Source organism: Pistacia vera, unplaced genomic scaffold, assembly GCF_008641045.1.
Source record: "Pistacia vera cultivar Batoury unplaced genomic scaffold, PisVer_v2 Contig35, whole genome shotgun sequence".
Lineage (NCBI taxonomy): Eukaryota > Viridiplantae > Streptophyta > Magnoliopsida > Sapindales > Anacardiaceae > Pistacia > Pistacia vera.
In genome coordinates, this window is record NW_022196168.1 from 1322137 (window position 1) to 1341321 (window position 19185).

The following is a 19185-nucleotide window of genomic DNA, read 5'->3' on the forward strand; positions in this document are numbered from 1 at the left end:
TTTTGTTGCTCAAGCCGTTGTACCTTTTGATTAGGTGGCCCCTTTGTTTTGAGACACTGCCATTGTCACCGAGCACCAAAAGGATGCGCGACGATCACCCCGAAAACCTTTGCTTGCTTGGAGGCATCTAGAGGCTCACGCAATAAAACCAACGAGCAAAGCCAACCCCAATCATTACAATCATGAGAGATATAGAAGAATGGCTAACATGGAGTCTAAGGTTGACATGTGTCATTTTTTTTTAACAACAGGGGAGGGAGGATAGAGTGAATATGGTGTAGCAACTTCGAAGAGAATTAGAATTTAGGGTTTCACTTCTCGAATTGAAATGGGATGTAAAATGTAAATATCACTTTGACATAATTTAGAAGGCATAATGGTAAATTACGTATACCCTTTAATAGTTACAAAACTTGCATATATCCCCTGTCGAGCTCAAATAAGCTTGCGAACTGCTCGAGCCAAACTCGAGCTACTCGACACTCGAGTTGCTCGAACTCGAAAATGTAGACCCAAACCCAAACTACTCACGAGCAGTTCAGCTTGCCCGACACGCCTAAGCTCTACCTTCTAAACCTAATTAAAGGGTTGTTTGACACAACTCAATTTTTGGTTTTAAATTAAAAAAAATTCAATTTGGTTCCAACAGGGTGCAGCTACCTCGTCACAAATAGCTCAAATCTTATCATTTCAAAGCCTTGGTAATATCTGTGAAACTGCAGAAACATTGTAACAAAAAATACACATGATTCAAATATAATTTAAACAGGTTCATCGCATAGCATACACATATATACAATACAATTTTGAGGTATGCTTGAAATCTCTACGCCACCACTGAAACATTTCCAGGCTCTGTTGCTAAGGGTGATTGTGCACCAGGAAGCAGTTCAAGTTCAGGTTCAGGTTCTGTGGCAGATATCAAGGAAGCTGATTGAATCTTTCCGGCATACTCCAACCGCATCAGAATAACACCCCTGAAAACCACAACAAAAATAACAACAAAAAAACTGAATAAATAAAAAGCTGATAAAAGTTTATGGATTCTAACTATTAATTAGACAGATTCAATCACATGTTCATTGCCATCTTATACATGACTTGACAAATGATATTGTATCGAGTATCTGTTTAGTAGCTAAAAGCAACATAAAGCCAATTTTTGTACCATAAAATGCAGAAAGGCGAACACAACAGGACATTTATACCTGGCATAACGAGACTGTATTGAAATATCCCGAACTTTAATTCTATTAACAGTACCACTTTGGCTCACTAGAACCACTTGCTCATCACTTTCACCATCTTCTGCAGAGAGGGAGAGATAGAAAATGGCAAATTGAAACATCATTATGATAATTTCGTAAATTGATCAAATATGATAATTTCGTAAATTGATCAAATGAAACCTTTTAACTATAACTCGCCTAACACAATATTACCTGCCAATGAAAAACCAACTACAAAGACTGCTGCTAATCGATCCTCAGAAGAAAACTGGAAATCAAAGAAAGTACAAAATCTCATGATAAAGAAAAAAACTTGGGCAAAACAACTACACACTTGAGATAAAGATTAAGTAAGATGCAATATCCATCATACCTTATAACCTATTAAACCAACTCTGTTCAAAGGCAACTGTCTGAAGCTGCTTAAGGGAACCCGCTTTCCATAACCGCTTTCAGAAACAAACAATAACCATGGACCACTGGAGTAAAACAAAAACTTTGTATATATTAGTTTCTACAATACAAAATATATTCTATATTTATTATGGTCTTTCTCCCTTGATCTTAAAGAGAGGAAAGAAAGTAAAGGAAATAAAATTTATAAAAAGCAAGGTCTAATATGAAAAATTGAAAACAATTACAAAGGATCAAAGTTATTTCTCATAATTTTAGGTCAAACAAACTTGTAATACACTTCAACAAGAGAGTAAAAAGGGTAACTCCTATCCTCATAACAACTGATAAAGACAAAAGGCATGACACAGTATGACTTAAGAACAACTGATAAGAATCCGAGTTCAGATCACCGGTACTATTCTAGACCTGAGGGCTGATAATATGATGGTTGCTAAAAAGCCTACAATATAAGAATATATTTAATAAAGGTCAGAAATTGCTCATGTTTAGGTTGAGTCGGAGGCCATACCCTGAATTTCAATACTCAGTCAAACTTACTTGACCCATATTTGGAAATCCACCAATCAATTAATAAATTTAGGAAAACCTAATGACCTAATTACCAAAACAGTCATAAAAATGCTTAAAATAAGAGTGCTCTAATAGGAACCAATAGAGTATAGATGGGTTAGTGAACTTGGGAACTTATCCAGACACATCTTCTAATAAATCCAGCCCATCACACCCAAGCACAGAATCCAACTCAAACAACTTGAGTGGGAAAGGTTGATCAGTCAATAATTGCTAGCCCTATCCAGCTAATCCAGCAAACAAGAAATCCAATATAATATTTGATAAAAATTACTGTGCTAACACATGATAATCTTAAACAATTACTTGCTCCGAGAATCTCCTGACGCCCTCTCCAAGTCTTTCTGCATGGATGCAGGTATTATGTCAATGCTTGCCATCTTGTCCCCATTTTTCAGTCTCATGGCCACTGCACCCCTAGTATTTCTGCTTAGTGATCGAATCTAAATCACAACATGAAAACAATCAAATGTTAATAAAAATATTATATCATGTCTATCCTTGCCTTCTTGTCCCCATTCATATAATGACTAAAGCAATGACTAATCTCTCACATTATAACATTATCCCCATTAAATATTTTCTCTTTCCACTATTTCACTCAACCTTGCCACTTAGAACAAAACATAAAGACGAAATTGGAATATTGAAAAACATAAATAAAAATAATTCTTTAATTACACATGTTCAAGCTGCTGAAATGGCCCAGAGTAAATCTAGCAACTATGATATAGGTTTTGAAAAGAATTTATAGATGAAAAAGAATAGTATAAGATAACTTACAATGCCACAGGAACTTAGAATGACCATTCCATTTTGTGAAGCCATGGCCACAAGGTCATCATTTGTGCAACAACGGACCCATTTCAGCTCATCACCAGGAACCTAGTAAATTAATGTAAAGGGATTAATTTATTGAAAATTAGGCCAAAACTAAACACAAAAGCAGACTAGAAGAGGACAGACCAATTGAATCGCTATGATTCCGGTTGAACGTATGGCCGAGAAAGAATTTAAAGACACTTTCTTGATGTAGCCATTCACTGTAAGCATAACGAGAAACTGATCTTCGACAAACTCACTCACAGGAATGATGGAAGTTATTCTCTCACCATCAGATAAAGATAAGATCTGTCTCCACCATGATAACAGTTCAGGAAATGTTAATTGGCACAGATAATAATATGAAAGAATCAATAAAATAATGTACCTGAACCAGTGGAGTCCCAGCAGCATTCCTGGTACATTCAGGAATTTTATATGCACGCGCCGAGTACACTATTCCCCTATCACTGTAAAAGAAATATGTTAGTCATGCCACAACCAAAACCTTTTATTGGTTAAAAATGAAACCAGTGGTGCACCAGATCATTGGGCATGCATAATAACCTTAAAGGTTGGACCAGAAATGAAACCAATTTGCATATCAGTAGTACAAGACAGTTTCTAGGAAAAAACTATACCGAATGTCAGGGCAATATCCAAAGTAACCGTCCCATGATTTGTTTTTGTGAGTAACAAGAGATTATGGACATCTTTAGGTAAAATACCCAAACAGTCCTCTGCATCACACCTAGTTCTCACAATTATTTCCTATGATACAACCCGACCACCGTCATCTCGCCACAATTAGTCCTAGAATAAAATCATCACGAAATAAATAACTCAAGAAAGTATAAAATAATTATCATGAGTTCTTCTCTCTATTATATCTTCCTCTTATCATTTATTTTTTCTCTTTGTAAGAACCCTTTATGACTGTGTTGCTTTCTATGTGGCACATAAATCAATGCCTTGATCTGTGTCTCATCATAGTTTACACCAAAAGTAAAAACACATGATAAACCATTAAACAACAAGAAGGGAAAAGAAAGAAAGAGAAAGAAGATTGAAGAGATAATAATTTAGTCGTCAATTATAACTTATTTGAATATGTTCTGAGTACTTCCTTTCTCAATACTCTTCCAAGTGATCATCTTAAGATCAAATGGATTTCATGAATCTCAAATTTCTATATCACTGTGTTTAAACCTCACGAGATACTCATCTTGACGTGAAGCTCCAATAAGCAGTGAATAAGGCCAAACAATAAAAAGCGTCGAAGTACTCAAAATATTTAAATCTTTGTCTACGAAAGCCCTTCAGTACACAAAATATGCACTAGACTCTTGTCATACAAAGCAAAGAGAAAAGTAATCAAGGTGATTTCGGAGAACCTAAGAGAAATGTTGAATGTGAATCAACTACAAATGGTAGATAGAGTTAAAGATAAGGAGAATCTTTAAGACCAAACACTAATCCGGAGAGTTCAGGTTTGAACACAATTGTCAGTATTGAGGTCAGTGAACAACCTGTGGAAGATTCATTTTCACAGAAAGAAATTTAGAGAAACCATAGAAAATGTGCAGATCTAGCTCTTTTGAGGGTGATTTGGCGTGAAATAAATAGCCGAATCTTTGAAGAGAGTAAAGGAGAAAATGCCGAGTGTTTAGTGGGAGAAAACCAGATTTTTTGCTGCTTGTTGGGCATCTATAGCAGAAGATTTTTAGGATACCTCATTTTCTTCATTTATCATAGTTGGCTAGGGTTTTATGTTGATGTGTACTACTTTTTTTTGGCTTTATTTTCAGTTGCTATCTTTCTCTCTATTGGGTGTTCATATTGCACAGATTACACAAAGTTTCTGACATGTTTTGGTAAAGATCTAGCATTCTTGTAGCTGACTCTTGGTCTGACATTCTAACTTTTTTTCTCAGTTTCAATATACTCAGTGTTTCCTATCATAAAAAGATAGATAAAAAATATTTTCTCATGGTTGGGAGAGGTTCTGCTAGCAATTGGGAAAAAGAAAGATTATATATCCCATCCCTCTCTTTTCATAAACTTAGCAGGATCAGAAGCAACCTGTAATCATTTCTTTTTCTTTATTCAAAGGTATTGGATGGCTGCTTTTTCTTAATTTTCAGAATCTTTTCAGTCTTCTTCAAGGAAATCTCTATGGTGAAAAAAATTGAATTTATGCTTATTGTTTCTTGCTCACCCCATTTGGTTTTAGTTTTATTTTAATGAAATTATAACATGTCTCATAAAAAATTAAAAAAAAAAAAAAAAAAAAAGGAATAACTAGAGGATTTTTCTTAAACCGAAGAAAGCAACCCGCAATCATTTCTTTTTTCTTTATTCAAAGGTATAGGATGGCTGCTTTGTCTTAATTTTCAGAATCTTTTCAGTCTTCTTGAAGGAAATCTCTATGGTGAAAAAAATTGAATTTATGCTTATTGTTTCTTCTTATCAGTGTACTTCTGGCTCACCCATTTGTTTTTAGTTTTATTTTAACGAAATTATAACATGTCTCATTAAAAAAAAAAAAAAGGGAACATCTTGAGGATTTTTCTTAAACCGAAGAAAAAAGGGAAGAAAATGAAGACATAACAGAGATCAAAGTCACACAGCAGACTAGAACAGCTTGGTTAAAATTTTTGACTGTGTTATCTACGGTATTGCCCTGTTGCTATATACTCTGCCTTATTTATCTTAGTATATACATGTTAGAAAAGGAAAGAGAGAGCTGACAGCAAAACTCAATCATATAAAACAGCAAACAACAGTAACAACTATAGCAGTAGAAAGAATAAATATACCTGAAGTAAAGCACATGATCATGTGCATGACAAACAATAAAATCAGACATTGCATCATTGAATCTTAGTTTTCCGACAGATTTGCCGATCGTTCCACGGTTTTGAAGATTGAAAGTGTTAGGTTTCATCCGTTTAACATAACCCTTTTCGCTAATGGCCTGAAAATCAGATATGTTAGATTCAAAAAAAAGAAAGGGGTAAATTCTTTAGTCACATGATCAGAATCTTGAAAATGATGTAAACATAATAGGGACAAAGAACACATTCGAGAAAATGTTAACTAATTATGTTACATACTAGTAACATCTCTTCGTTTGGAATCACATCTATGTCTTCAAGTAGACCACTATCAGAGTCTTCTATCATTGACTTCCTTGGACTCCAAAACCTGTTCTTCAGCTCCACTGCTTCTTGTTCTATTGACTAATAAGTGAAACAATAAAGTAAGAATCAGAATATACCATGAACAAAAAAAATGAAAATGTAAAAAAATTAATAGTACAAAGTTTGAGGTAAGAATATCAAAAAAAATATTGTCAAAATGTACAATACACATAAGAAGAATAGATTTCTTATTTCCAAAGGATGGACAAAAGTAGCATCACAAAATTTCATTCCTTTTTTTTTTTTTTCCAAACTAAGATAACTACATTTGATCAACATAAGAGAGAGAAATCCATAGCAAGTATTTCCGTATCTATTTTCATGGGAAGGAATCATGGATATTCTACGTTAACTATTTAAGAGTAAGACAAGGGCTCACAAATCTTCTTCCAAAAAAAGAAAACAAACTCTACACTGTTATAGAAGGATATCAATCCAAGCATATTAGGATTTCCTCAATATATGCATAGCTTCTTTTGCTTGGGGTTAAGGTTGAAAAATCTTCCATAAATTTCAAAATGAAAATAAAGTGGGTGCTCAACCTACAAGAACTGTTTATGATATTTCAAAGGTGGGAGTTTTTATGCTACTTTGTCTTAATAAAACAAAATTCTATTAATCATAACAACATTTGATTAATGAAGGTCTCACAGAGCTAACAACAATATCATATGCATAGACTGGAGACATACAAATATAATAGCAAATAACATGTCAACAAGCACTGAAGTGGAACTAGAATCTGACTGGACGGACAGATCCTATGAGCAAGCATACCAGAAAAATTATAACACTGAAATTGTTTTGCATCTAAGTTTTACATATGAAAAAGGAGGAGAAGGAAAGGGAAACAAATTGAGAATAAAGGTGACTTGACTCTAGAATTAGAAGAAGCTCCGTAAATTTGTAAATCTACTAAAGACTACTTCTAATTACTCAAAGATATGTTACCTGTAGTATATTTTTCTTGCTTGACAGTAGTTCCTGCAGCTTCATAATTTTTTCTGTCAAAGTTTTACTCTCACTGACAAACTTGTTTTTCTGACCAATAACAAGAACAGAATCTTCTTCAGATGGTATTATTTGTGAAACTATAATAAAAAAAATTTGATTGAGCAAATAGAAAATAAATTGTCATCAGCAGAATTATATGCACCTCAAGCATGGAAAGTCTTCTGAGGTTCATGTCCAATATAGCTTCAGCTTGTTTCTCCGATAGTTTGAATTCTGCATTAAATAATATAAAAAATATAGTATGTAACAAAATTCTCTCCAAAGCAGCTATCATGATAGGATATTCTTCTTAATGTTTCATGAAAGAGGGTTGACTAATAAAAAGATATACAAAATCAGAAGGTCCTAAACCGAAGAAGAACCAAAAAAACACATTCTACTAGACATAAAATACCACAATAAAAACTTAGAAAAGAAGGATACCATAAGGCAATATGAAAAGGCATGAAGCTTATTAGGAGAACCTACCATTCCTTAGAGTATCAGCTATAGATGCAGTGCTTGAACTTTCCGTAATTATACTAATCACTCCATTCAAATTATCAAGCCCCACCATGATGCCCTGATGATACATATGTAACAGATGCAAACCATTATATAATGCAAATCAGACCAAGATATTTTGTTTTTGAGAGCCTATACACTTAAATAAGAACATGAAAAACTTCACCAGTGATGAGAAAATAAAATCACTTCAACCAGGTAAAGCAACGAACATCGCTTAAGTGTTGGAGAACAAACCAACCAGCCAGCCCACATATGCATCACATAAGCATACGAGGAAGAGCAATGAAGATGATGGGACCCTCAAACATCTTGCATAGTCATATAAGTAAACTTAAACAAAAACCATAACATACCTCAACAATATGCCTTCTATCTTGCAATTGTGAAAGCTTGAACCTAGCACGTCTTTCAATAACAGAACATCTAAAATCTAAGAAAGCCTGACGAGACAAAAGAAAACAATGCAAAACTGTGAAATTACAAGAAATTTTATCACTAGAAAACACAAAAATACGAAGTAAAACTACACTTGAAAGTTCGAGAGAGATGTGAAGAAACATAAGAAAAGCAATCACCTGAAGTACATCTTTCAGACCCATCTGTTTAGGTTGTCCATCAAGTATACTGTAATAAAGCAAGAACTACATCAGAATGTGCAATATATAAGGAAGTTCTATATCCTATTGGATATATTTTAACATAGATAACTTTTCAAACACTTCTTAATCCTCCACATCATCTCCATGGATAAACAATTAACCCATACTGGATGAAGAATAGTTTTATGCTTTTATTTTTTCCAGTCATAATTTTCACATGCACAATAAGATAATGTGAAGCTCAAAGACATGACTTGTGACCCAAGAGTCAGTAATCACACATTTTGAATTTGTAATATTCCAGAACAAAAGAATGAAAAGAAAAAAATTCAACATTAGATGCACAGCTGTACAAACATAAGCCACCTGAGGGTTAAAACATGTATGTCATTGTTAAGAATACAAGAACATTTATTTTATGAGATTAAGCCAAGTTATAAATAAAGAAAACTGAACATGCACAAATCCTTCACTTAGGTATCAGACATTTATGAGAAAAATGATTTTTCCAAAGAGCTTCAACTACATTATTAGAACATGGTTTAGATCCTTTCTCTCCATTTATCACTACCACATTCACTAGATAATCTAGATCTAGAAAAAGATATTTAGAATGATTTAGGGAAATTCAATTTAAAAATTTGGACAGCAATTGATCCCAAAATATCACTCTTGATAAAAAAATAAAAAAATCAAAGAACCTCTATCATACTCTTCATGAACAATCAAGAACCTAGGTTTTATTAACTAGTTTAGGGAATAATCAAGGTTTTGGGTTTTAGAGATATCACTTATTTAAATCAGACTATACTTTGGAGTAGATTCTGATCTTCTTTAACTTAATAGATTCTGATCTTCTTTAACTTAATACTTAACTCCTGTTTATAAGGCATATGTTTTATTCTTATTGAATACAAATTGATTATAGAAACAATCTAATGGATGAGTTGTTTTCTCCTCCAAATTCCATCTATCCGTGTTATTTCTTTTCTCTTTCTATTTTCTTGCCTTATTTTCTCTCTAGTGGAGTTTTTATGCTACTTTGTCTTAATAAAACAAAATTCTATTAATCATAACAACATTTGATTAATGAAGGTCTCACAGAGCTAACAACAATATCATATGCATAGACTGGAGACATACAAATATAATAGCAAATAACATGTCAACAAGCACTGAAGTGGAACTAGAATCTGACTGGACGGACAGATCCTATGAGCAAGCATACCAGAAAAATTATAACACTGAAATTGTTTTGCATCTAAGTTTTACATATGAAAAAGGAGGAGAAGGAAAGGGAAACAAATTGAGAATAAAGGTGACTTGACTCTAGAATTAGAAGAAGCTCCGTAAATTTGTAAATCTACTAAAGACTACTTCTAATTACTCAAAGATATGTTACCTGTAGTATATTTTTCTTGCTTGACAGTAGTTCCTGCAGCTTCATAATTTTTTCTGTCAAAGTTTTACTCTCATTGACAAACTTGTTTTTCTGACCAATAACAAGAACAGAATCTTCTTCAGATGGTATTATTTGTGAAACTATAATAAAAAAAATTTGATAGAGAAAATAGAAAATAAATTGTCATCAGCAGAATTATATGCACCTCAAGCATGGAAAGTCTTCTGAGGTTCATGTCCAATATAGCTTCAGCTTGTTTCTCCGATAGTTTGAATTCTGCATTAAATAATATAAAAAATATAGTATGTAACAAAATTCTCTCCAAAGCAGCTATCATGATAGGATATTCTTCTTAATGTTTCATGAAAGAGGGTTGACTAATAAAAAGATATACAAAATCAGAAGGTCCTAAACCGAAGAAGAACCAAAAAAACACATTCTACTAGACATAAAATACCACAATAAAAACTTAGAAAAGAAGGATACCATAAGGCAATATGAAAAGGCATGAAGCTTATTAGGAGAACCTACCATTCCTTAGAGTATCAGCTATAGATGCAGTGCTTGAACTTTCCGTAATTATACTAATCACTCCATTCAAATTATCAAGCCCCACCATGATGCCCTGATGATACATATGTAACAGATGCAAACCATTATATAATGCAAATCAGACCAACATATTTTGTTTTTGAGGGCCTATACACTTAAATAAGAACATGAAAAACTTCACCAGTGATGAGAAAATAAAATCACTTCAACCAGGTAAAGCGACGAACATCGCTTAAGTGTTGGAGAACAAACCAACCAGCCAGCCCACATATGCATCACATAAGCATACGAGGAAGAGCACTGAAGATGATGAGACCCTCAAACATCTTGCATAGTCATATAAGTAAACTTAAACAAAAACCATAACATACCTCAACAATATGCCTTCTATCTTGCAATTGTGAAAGCTTGAACCTAGCACGTCTTTCAATAACAGAACATCTAAAATCTAAGAAAGCCTGACGAGACAAAAGAAAACAATGCAAAACTGTGAAATTACAAGAAATTTTATCACTAGAAAACACAAAAATACAAAGTAAAACTACACTTGAAAGTTCGAGAGAGATGTGAAGAAACATAAGAAAAGCAATCACCTGAAGTACATCTTTCAGACCCATCTGTTTAGGTTGTCCATCAAGTATACTGTAATAAAGCAAGAACTACATCAGAATGTGCAATATATAAGGAAGTTCTATATCCTATTGGATATATTTTAACATAGATAACTTTTCAAACACTTCTTAATCCTCCACATCATCTCCATGGATAAACAATTAACCCATACTGGATGAAGAATAGTTTTATGCTTTTATTTTTTCCAGTCATAATTTTCACATGCACAATAAGATAATGTGAAGCTCAAAGACATGACTTGTGACCCAAGAGTCAGTAATCACACATTTTGAATTTGTAATATTCCAGAACAAAAGAATGAAAAGAAAAAAATTCAACATTAGATGCACAGCTGTACAAACATAAGCCACCTGAGGGTTAAAACATGTATGTCATTGTTAAGAATACAAGAACATTTATTTTATGAGATTAAGCCAAGTTATAAATAAAGAAAACTGAACATGCACAAATCCTTCACTTAGGTATCAGACATTTATGAGAAAAATGATTTTTCCAAAGAGCTTCAACTACATTATTAGAACATGGTTTAGATCCTTTCTCTCCATTTATCACTAACACATTCACTAGATAATCTAGATCTAGAAAAAGATATTTAGAATGATTTAGGGAAATTCAATTTAAAAATTTGGACAGCAATTGATCCCAAAATATCACTCTTGATAAAAAAATAAAAAAATCAAGAACCTCTATCATACTCTTCATGAACAATCAAGAACCTAGGTTTTATTAACTAGTTTAGGGAATAATCAAGGTTTTGGGTTTTAGAGATATCACTTATTTAAATCAGACTATACTTTGGAGTAGATTCTGATCTTCTTTAACTTAATACTTAACTCCTGTTTATAAGGCATATGTTTTATTCTTATTGAATACAAATTGATTATAGAAACAATCTAATGGATGAGTTGTTTTCTCCTCCAAATTCCATCTATCCGTGTTATTTCTTTTCTCTTTCTATTTTCTTGCCTTATTTTCTCTCTTTTTTCTTTTCTTGTTCCAAATCAATTAACATTTAAGCTTTTGCTTACACTCACAAATATATTATGCAAGCAAGTATTTTAATACTGAGTAAGATTTTTGAACCTTGTTTTAGAAACTACTATCAGACTTCAACATAATTTATTTCTTTTCATAGTTTTTATGGTAGAAAAGAAACTACTCACCACACTGTGTTGCAACTAAAACTGGACTGTAGAGGAGTCAGACGATAAAGATTGTTTAAAACGATTGATGAGTCAGCTCCTCGTTTTAGCTGTAGGGATTAGATAATTTAATTAATTAGAGTTCTTTCAGTCGAAGATAATTCAGCAGAGTAGAAATCGTAAAGAATGGTTATACGAAGCAACTAGAAAATGTTAAGAAGATGTTAAGAAGAGCATATTAATTGATATTATCATACCTCGATGACTATACGCATTCCAGAACGATCACTTTCATCTCGAATATCACTGATGCCCTCTAACCTCTGTTGAATAAAGTAAAACAATACATGCAAGTTAACCATTACCCATGCTGCTTTTGATGAAGACAAATACAAAGAGAAATACAAATTAAATACATTTACCCTTGTCTCAACAAGATCAGCTATCTTCTCCACCAGCGAGGATTTGTTGGTTTGGTAAGGAATCTATTTCATTAGGAAGAAAAATAAACAATACATTTAAATGCCAATTTGTAAAGCAATACACATCTGTCAAAACCCTTCAGGAAAACCAAAATATTTACCTCTTTTATAATAATTGCCATTCTCTTTGTCTTAGAGTCAAGCAATTCAACCTCAGTTTTTCCTCTTACAACAATACGTCCTCTCCCAGTTCGATATGCATCTAGGATCCTTGAAAAAACGATTAAATCTCAGGACATTAATCACAAAACAATTTCACGATTTAAATAAGCCAATACTACGTTGAAAGAATATGTTTTAAACAATATTTAAACTCAAGCGCAATGTTTGATGGAAATCATAAGCATGATTTGATGTCCAAATTAAACCTGGAATACTCACTGGCTGGTTGACATGCTTCTTCTCTTTCTCTCTATTTACACACTTTCAGAGACAAATATGAGGAAGCTTCATGTGTCATACCTATTAGCTATGTCTAATAGAGCCATGACATAGTGGAATACAACTACCTTCCTTTTTTTTGAATATATTAACAAATGATGCTCCTAAACAACCCTTTAATCCTGGCTCTATTGTTTTCTATGTATAATAATAATTTGATTTTATATTTGACCCTACATTGGTTGAACTGACAAAAAATAATGATATTACCAACAGTTTGTATAAATTGCAGTGGAAATATTGATATAGTTTATAATTGCATTGAATGTTATATAGTCAATATGCAAGGAAAAACAGTGATTGTCATGCTTAAAACAATGCCAAATAAATCACTTCCCACATGGGTGTGCCTGTATACTGAAATGCACTCAGATGGCACTTCAAGCCTCCAACCATGAACATTACATTTAGGGAGTAAGGTAGATGGAATTAGATGATTAGGAATTGGTAAGCAAAGACTGATAATAAATTAGTGCTTTAAGAAGTTTGTAATGTTATTTATAAGGTCTGGCTTTGACTTTTAATTAGAGAAGTCACTTTAGCATATAAATCGAGAGAGAGAAATAATATAAATTACCAAAACCATAAAGAATAAAAACTTACCCAAGATTTCCCATAATAAGCCCTCCAGTTGGAAAATCAGGCCCAGGCATGTATTCCAACAATTCTTGCAACTAATAGAGAGCGGAACAATGTGAAAACCAACATTTATTACCACTATTAATAACAGTAACAATAACATTAACCAAAATAACAAGTCTTATATAGCAAGTAGAATCATAAAGAACCAAATAAAGAAAACGTGGGAGAGAGAGGGGCGCACTATCCTAATACATGGGTCTTTTTCAAGAAAAGCAAAAATGAAAGGAAATCGAAAAAAGTAGGAGACATAAGTTCCTAAAGTTCAATACATCAATGAAGCTTAAAAACAGATCCTTGTGTATGGAATAAATCAGAGCTTACAATGGTGGAAATAAAATTCTCAAAGCAAACTCAGCATTGAGTTTCATATCAGAACTTCCCTATTCCAAAAACCCTACCATTTCTCTCAGGCCAAATACACATCATGAAACACACTTAAGCCATTACATACAGCTCATATTGTCAAAGGAATAGACTATGCACCATGACAAAAAATCTATTCAGGATTAAAAATTCACTTTAGTCTAAATAAGGAAACTGAGAATGTATATTACTAAATGTGAAAAAGAAGTTGAATGTACAAAACGGACCAAGCATCCACAAAGATAGCACATAATCCTCCCTTCATATCTTTAAAACTCCCACCCAAATTAAATTGCATTTCACACTACACTAATGATAAATAAATCTATAAGGAAAAAAAATGAATAATTCCCAATGTACTAAATAAAATCTAAAATCAATTTCTATTATTATCAATGGAAGCAAGCAATGAATAAAACCTTGGGAACTTACTGTGGCTTCGGGATTATGAATTAACGCACAGAGCACGTCTACCAACTCTCCAAGATTATGAGGAGGAATGTTGGTTGCCATGCCAACCTGTAAAATGAAAATGATCTGACATCAACAAAATTTACTCATACCTCAAATAAACACTGTTCATGAGAGAAAGCAGCAAGAACAATGAAAATCAAACAAAATGTACAACTAAGGAAAAAATAGTCAGATTAAGTCACCGCAATCCCAGAAGAACCATTCAATAACAGATTTGGGAGTCGAGCAGGCAAAAGTGATGGCTCTTTTTGTGATGCATCAAAGTTCGGAACAAAATTTACCTACAATCAGATCAAAGACGATGCATAAATATATGAATGATGATTTAAAGCATGCAGATTATAAATGATTATGAAACAAGAAATAACACTTACAGTATCTAACTCTAAATCTGTCAACAACATCGCTTCAGCCAGTGGCTGCACAACAAAAAATTAAAGAAAACAAATGATCTTTAAGAACTTACAGAAAAAAAGGCAGAACTATAAAGCAAAGTGATTCACAGGAACAAAAAATTTGTTTTTTAATAATCAACCTATAGAGAGAGGTTGAAGCAATGCTTCTTTAAGGTAGAACTCGAGGTAAGTTGTAGTGCGAGGAAATGATTAACTATTTAAGGATTTTAAATATTAAGCAACAGTCTCATGAAGCACACATTAAAAGCCAACACTTAGCAAGACTGCCCCTTTGAGATGTCAAAGCATGCATCATATGTATCCAACCTCAATATATGTATATGTGGGTTAAAGATCATGACTTATCCATAACACTGATTTAATTCTATTCCCTTCAATAACATTTCTTCATGAAGTGGCTACTATAAAACTAAGATGAATTTACAAACCCATCAAAGTTAAAAATGAGCTAATAATAAAATAATGTAAATTTGCTTCTCACATTTGTAGTGAGGATAAAATAAAATAAAGATATCTTTGATGGAATGGAAGAAAGTTTTTTACTAGGATAATTCAACAAGAAACTCTAAAGTGGGAGTTAAGTGGAGAATACTTAGAAGCTCCTAAACTCAATAGGTGGGTCAGACAGTTACGACCTTGGCTTCCAAACCAGGAAGTCAGAAGGTTCGAATTCCAAAGAGCCAGCTATTTGGGTATTATGTCTCATGAGTTCCCCAACTATTCAACATTGTAACATATGACTATAATCTCCTTGATGCACACAATGAATTTTGGATACAATTTATCAAATCATACATTATTCCAGTTAAAGAAAAAACATCTTCAGTTAAGAAAATTCATCCAAGCAGAACAACATAAGTTCAAACAAGCATTAAATTATAATACATACATCCAGTCTGCACTCAGTATAACGCATGGCAGCAGGAGGATCTGCATCAATCGAACCAAAATTCCCATGCCCTTGAATTAATGGATACCTTAAAGAGAAATCCTGCAAGAAAGATCATCCGGTGAATTTTACATAAATGAGAGAAAGGAGTAAATATTAAAATTATCTACATATACATCCCCTAAAAGAGAATACGAAAGAAGTAATATTAGTCATAGACAAACAAATCCTTTAAATAAAATTGGAAAAGAGATATAAAAGCACCACCAAGGCAACTAAACTTCAAGGCATAGCAATTTCACTATCAAACACATATTACAAAATTATATTAGAATGTGGGACTTTAAATGCTAAGAAGTTTTGCACCTCACGTAAAAAGTTTAGATTTAATCACTTTTTTTATAACACACTGCAATCATATTGAAATGAGATTAATATACAAAAATGTCTTTTTGAATATCTCCCAAAATGGTACCATAAACAAAATTCTTCATTTACCTGTGCCATTCGAACCAAGGACTCATAAACAGCATTATCTCCATGTGGATGAAATTTACCTAAGACCTGGAATCAAAGAACAAAAGCTTATTAATATTTAAAAAATGCAAATGAAATAATGTTAGCAAAATCAATGGTAGTCAGTTCACTAGTACTAATTCCAACCTCCCCAACAACTCACCTCCCCAACAACTCTAGCACATTTTTTGAAAGGTTTTCTGGATGAAAGGCCCAACTCATGCATTGCAAATCTGTGGCAAAATTCAGAAAAAAGAAACTAACATTTTTATTAATATGTTGACAAAAAAAAATCATACATTAAGTTTAGAGAGACAAACACAAGATCAAAACCATAGATTGTAACATCCTAACGACAGGTTTCTAATTGGGGTACGATTCATTGAGTCGACACCATTATTTTTCTTTGTTTGTTTTGACCCATAATAAACAAGCAACAGAAATGAAAAAGATTTAAGGTAACACTAGCAATTTGAAAGTAAAAAGCAGTCACAAATTGTAACAAAACAAACCCCCATATAATTGTCAAAATACCAAGAAAACAAATTACAAGTGCTATAAATACAGAAACACATGTTAACATTGCCCGCATGCGTTTGAAAGTATTTGAACACGGTTTTGCAAGGTGCTTGAATGTGTTTATCAAGTGGTTAAACATTGATTATCTCTGTATCTTTTAACCCACAATAAACAAGCAATGAAAATGACAAAAGTTTAAAAAGCACCCGTAGCCATTAAATTTAAAAAACAAAACCCCAGATTATTTACAAAGCAAAATCCCGAAAATCATTAAAAAAAAAAAAAAATTACAAACACTCATACAAGTTAAAATAGTTCACCAAGTGTTGGATTAAAGTCCTCAGTGAGCCACTACTTACAAAATCCTCCTATGCACAGGCTTTAACCCGTCTCTAACATCAGGCAAAGCACGTCCGAGCAAAACGGACATAGAGTAAGTGATGTAGGACACAGTCATCTCCTCGTGAAGCTCCACGGTCAGGACCCGACCCGAGTCATTGTCGACAACGGCGATGCTAGTTTTTGAGTCTTTATCTTTATCTTTGGAGAGGATGCGGGAACGAGAGAGGGGAAGCGGAGGAGGAGAGGGGGGGAGGGAGAGGAAGCGGCGGGAGGAGAGGGGAAGAAAGAGGGAGTAGCGGTGATGGCGGTGGGGGCGGAGAATGGCAGAAGAGAAACGGAAAGTAGAAGAAACAGCCATTAGAGAAGAAAAGGAAAGAGAAGAAAGATAGGAAGATAAGAAGCTCATGCCATTAGAAAATGAAAGGTAAAAGAGAGGATTTTTCCGAGTTTTGAGTTATCGTTTGAACGATGCGAGAGAGGGAGAGCGTTCTGCTCTCTACTGTGCTGTAAAACCCCTAGGGTTTTTCTGGCGAGCGAATTTGTCATTGGTTCTATTTTTTATTTTTATTTTTGTGTTATTTATTTATATTTATTTTGTAATTAGATAATTGAGTTAACAACTTTTTTCCACCCAAATAATCATTAATGGTATTTTCTCAACATAGACTTTTAAAATACTATTTTACTATCTAAATTTATATTTCAATAATAAAGAGAGAGCAAACTTAGTCTAAACAGTTAGAGTTTTTGAAAAAGGGAGATTGATAAGTCTTTTAGTGGTGAAAGGTTGAATTTTGGTGGTTGAAATTGATCAGAATTTGATGGGAGGAACCGCTACATAAACTCTAATCACTCAATTGCCAACAATTGACGGGAGTACGGTTTGAAGGGTTTTGGTGAGTGATAATCAAGGAAGAGAATGGTGGTGATTTGAGGTCGTAACGATGTCATAATCGAAAATGGAATACATATTTTGATAGTAAATTAGGATTTTAAAAGTCTATGGGTAGAAAAGTGTCATTAAACCATTATTTGGGTGGGAAAAATTCCTTTACTCTTAGATAATTAGATATTAATGACCCAAAGTTTGAAGTCTTAAAATAAATAGATTGATAATACTAATTAACTCATAACAATATTTAATGGCTAACTAACAGTGTATTAACAGTAGTGAATTTTTTGTTGTTTCATAAAACTTAATAAATATTGTTCTTATATAATATCTTAGGGGTGTGTAAGATATTTGTTATTATATCATAACTTAGGGTGTGTTTAAAGGGTTTTAAGAAAAAGAAAATTATGTAAAGCCCCACCCACATGTGTTAAGTGACTCTCGTTTGTTAAAAAATGCTACTCAATTCTATTCAAATCTTCGTTTCTTTTAATTTTGTTAATGAAAACCTATTACTTACCAGAATGACAGTTTTATCTCTTATTCAACTTAGACCATAAATAATCAAACTGCAACCGTCGTTTTGCCATTATTTTCGCCTATAATGGCTTCATGGCAATTGCTTAAGGCCCTGGGACAATCACAAAAGACTAATGACATGGCTAGGCCTCATGACAGTGTCACTAGAGACTAGATAAAGTCTCTCGATAGCAGCTCGAGGTTGAATTCGACCTTACAACATTTTTTTATGTTTTTATTGATGACCTACCTTACAACATTGTTAGAGGCTAAAACCAACCTCCAACAATTAAACTTTGAGACCAAAGTTGACCTCACAACATTGATAAAGGCTAGATTTGGCTCCTTGGCGTCGATAGAGGCTATTCCTTGCCTCTACCCTTGAGGCCTTAAACTTTCGCACCACTATAGTAAGTCAATTTGGTTCGGCAGTGAGAAGGGAAGAAAAGGAAAAAGGAAAAAAGAAAAAAAGGGAGTGAGAAGGGGAGAAGAGGGGATGGGGAAAGAGGAAAAAGAAACAGGAAATGAGACACAGGGCTTCGCAGGAAAGTTGAAATATCAAAAGTACCCTTCTTTAAAAATAAAAATATCTAATACCCA

At 33.3% G+C, this 19185-nt stretch overlaps 1 protein-coding gene across 1 annotated transcript; it reads right to left on the reverse strand.

The window, feature by feature from the left end:
* Nucleotides 1-657: 657 nt before the first annotated feature.
* Nucleotides 658-17710, reverse strand: LOC116139319 (DNA gyrase subunit A, chloroplastic/mitochondrial). The gene is made up of 27 exons (XM_031424997.1): nt 17192-17710; nt 16477-16546; nt 16296-16361; nt 15798-15899; nt 14867-14911; nt 14675-14773; nt 14451-14537; nt 13617-13687; nt 12674-12782; nt 12513-12575; nt 12348-12413; nt 12112-12200; nt 10909-10957; nt 10687-10773; nt 10295-10388; nt 9969-10039; nt 9764-9853; nt 6155-6280; nt 5858-6015; nt 3427-3508; nt 3183-3347; nt 3000-3101; nt 2523-2659; nt 1603-1708; nt 1443-1497; nt 1209-1308; nt 658-977 (listed from the first exon to the last, which is right to left on the reverse strand). Exons 1-27 carry the CDS (start codon nt 17578-17580, stop codon nt 827-829), a joined length of 2829 nt encoding a protein of 942 aa, XP_031280857.1. The 5' UTR covers nt 17581-17710; the 3' UTR covers nt 658-826.
* Between the last annotated feature and the right edge of the window lie 1475 nt (nt 17711-19185).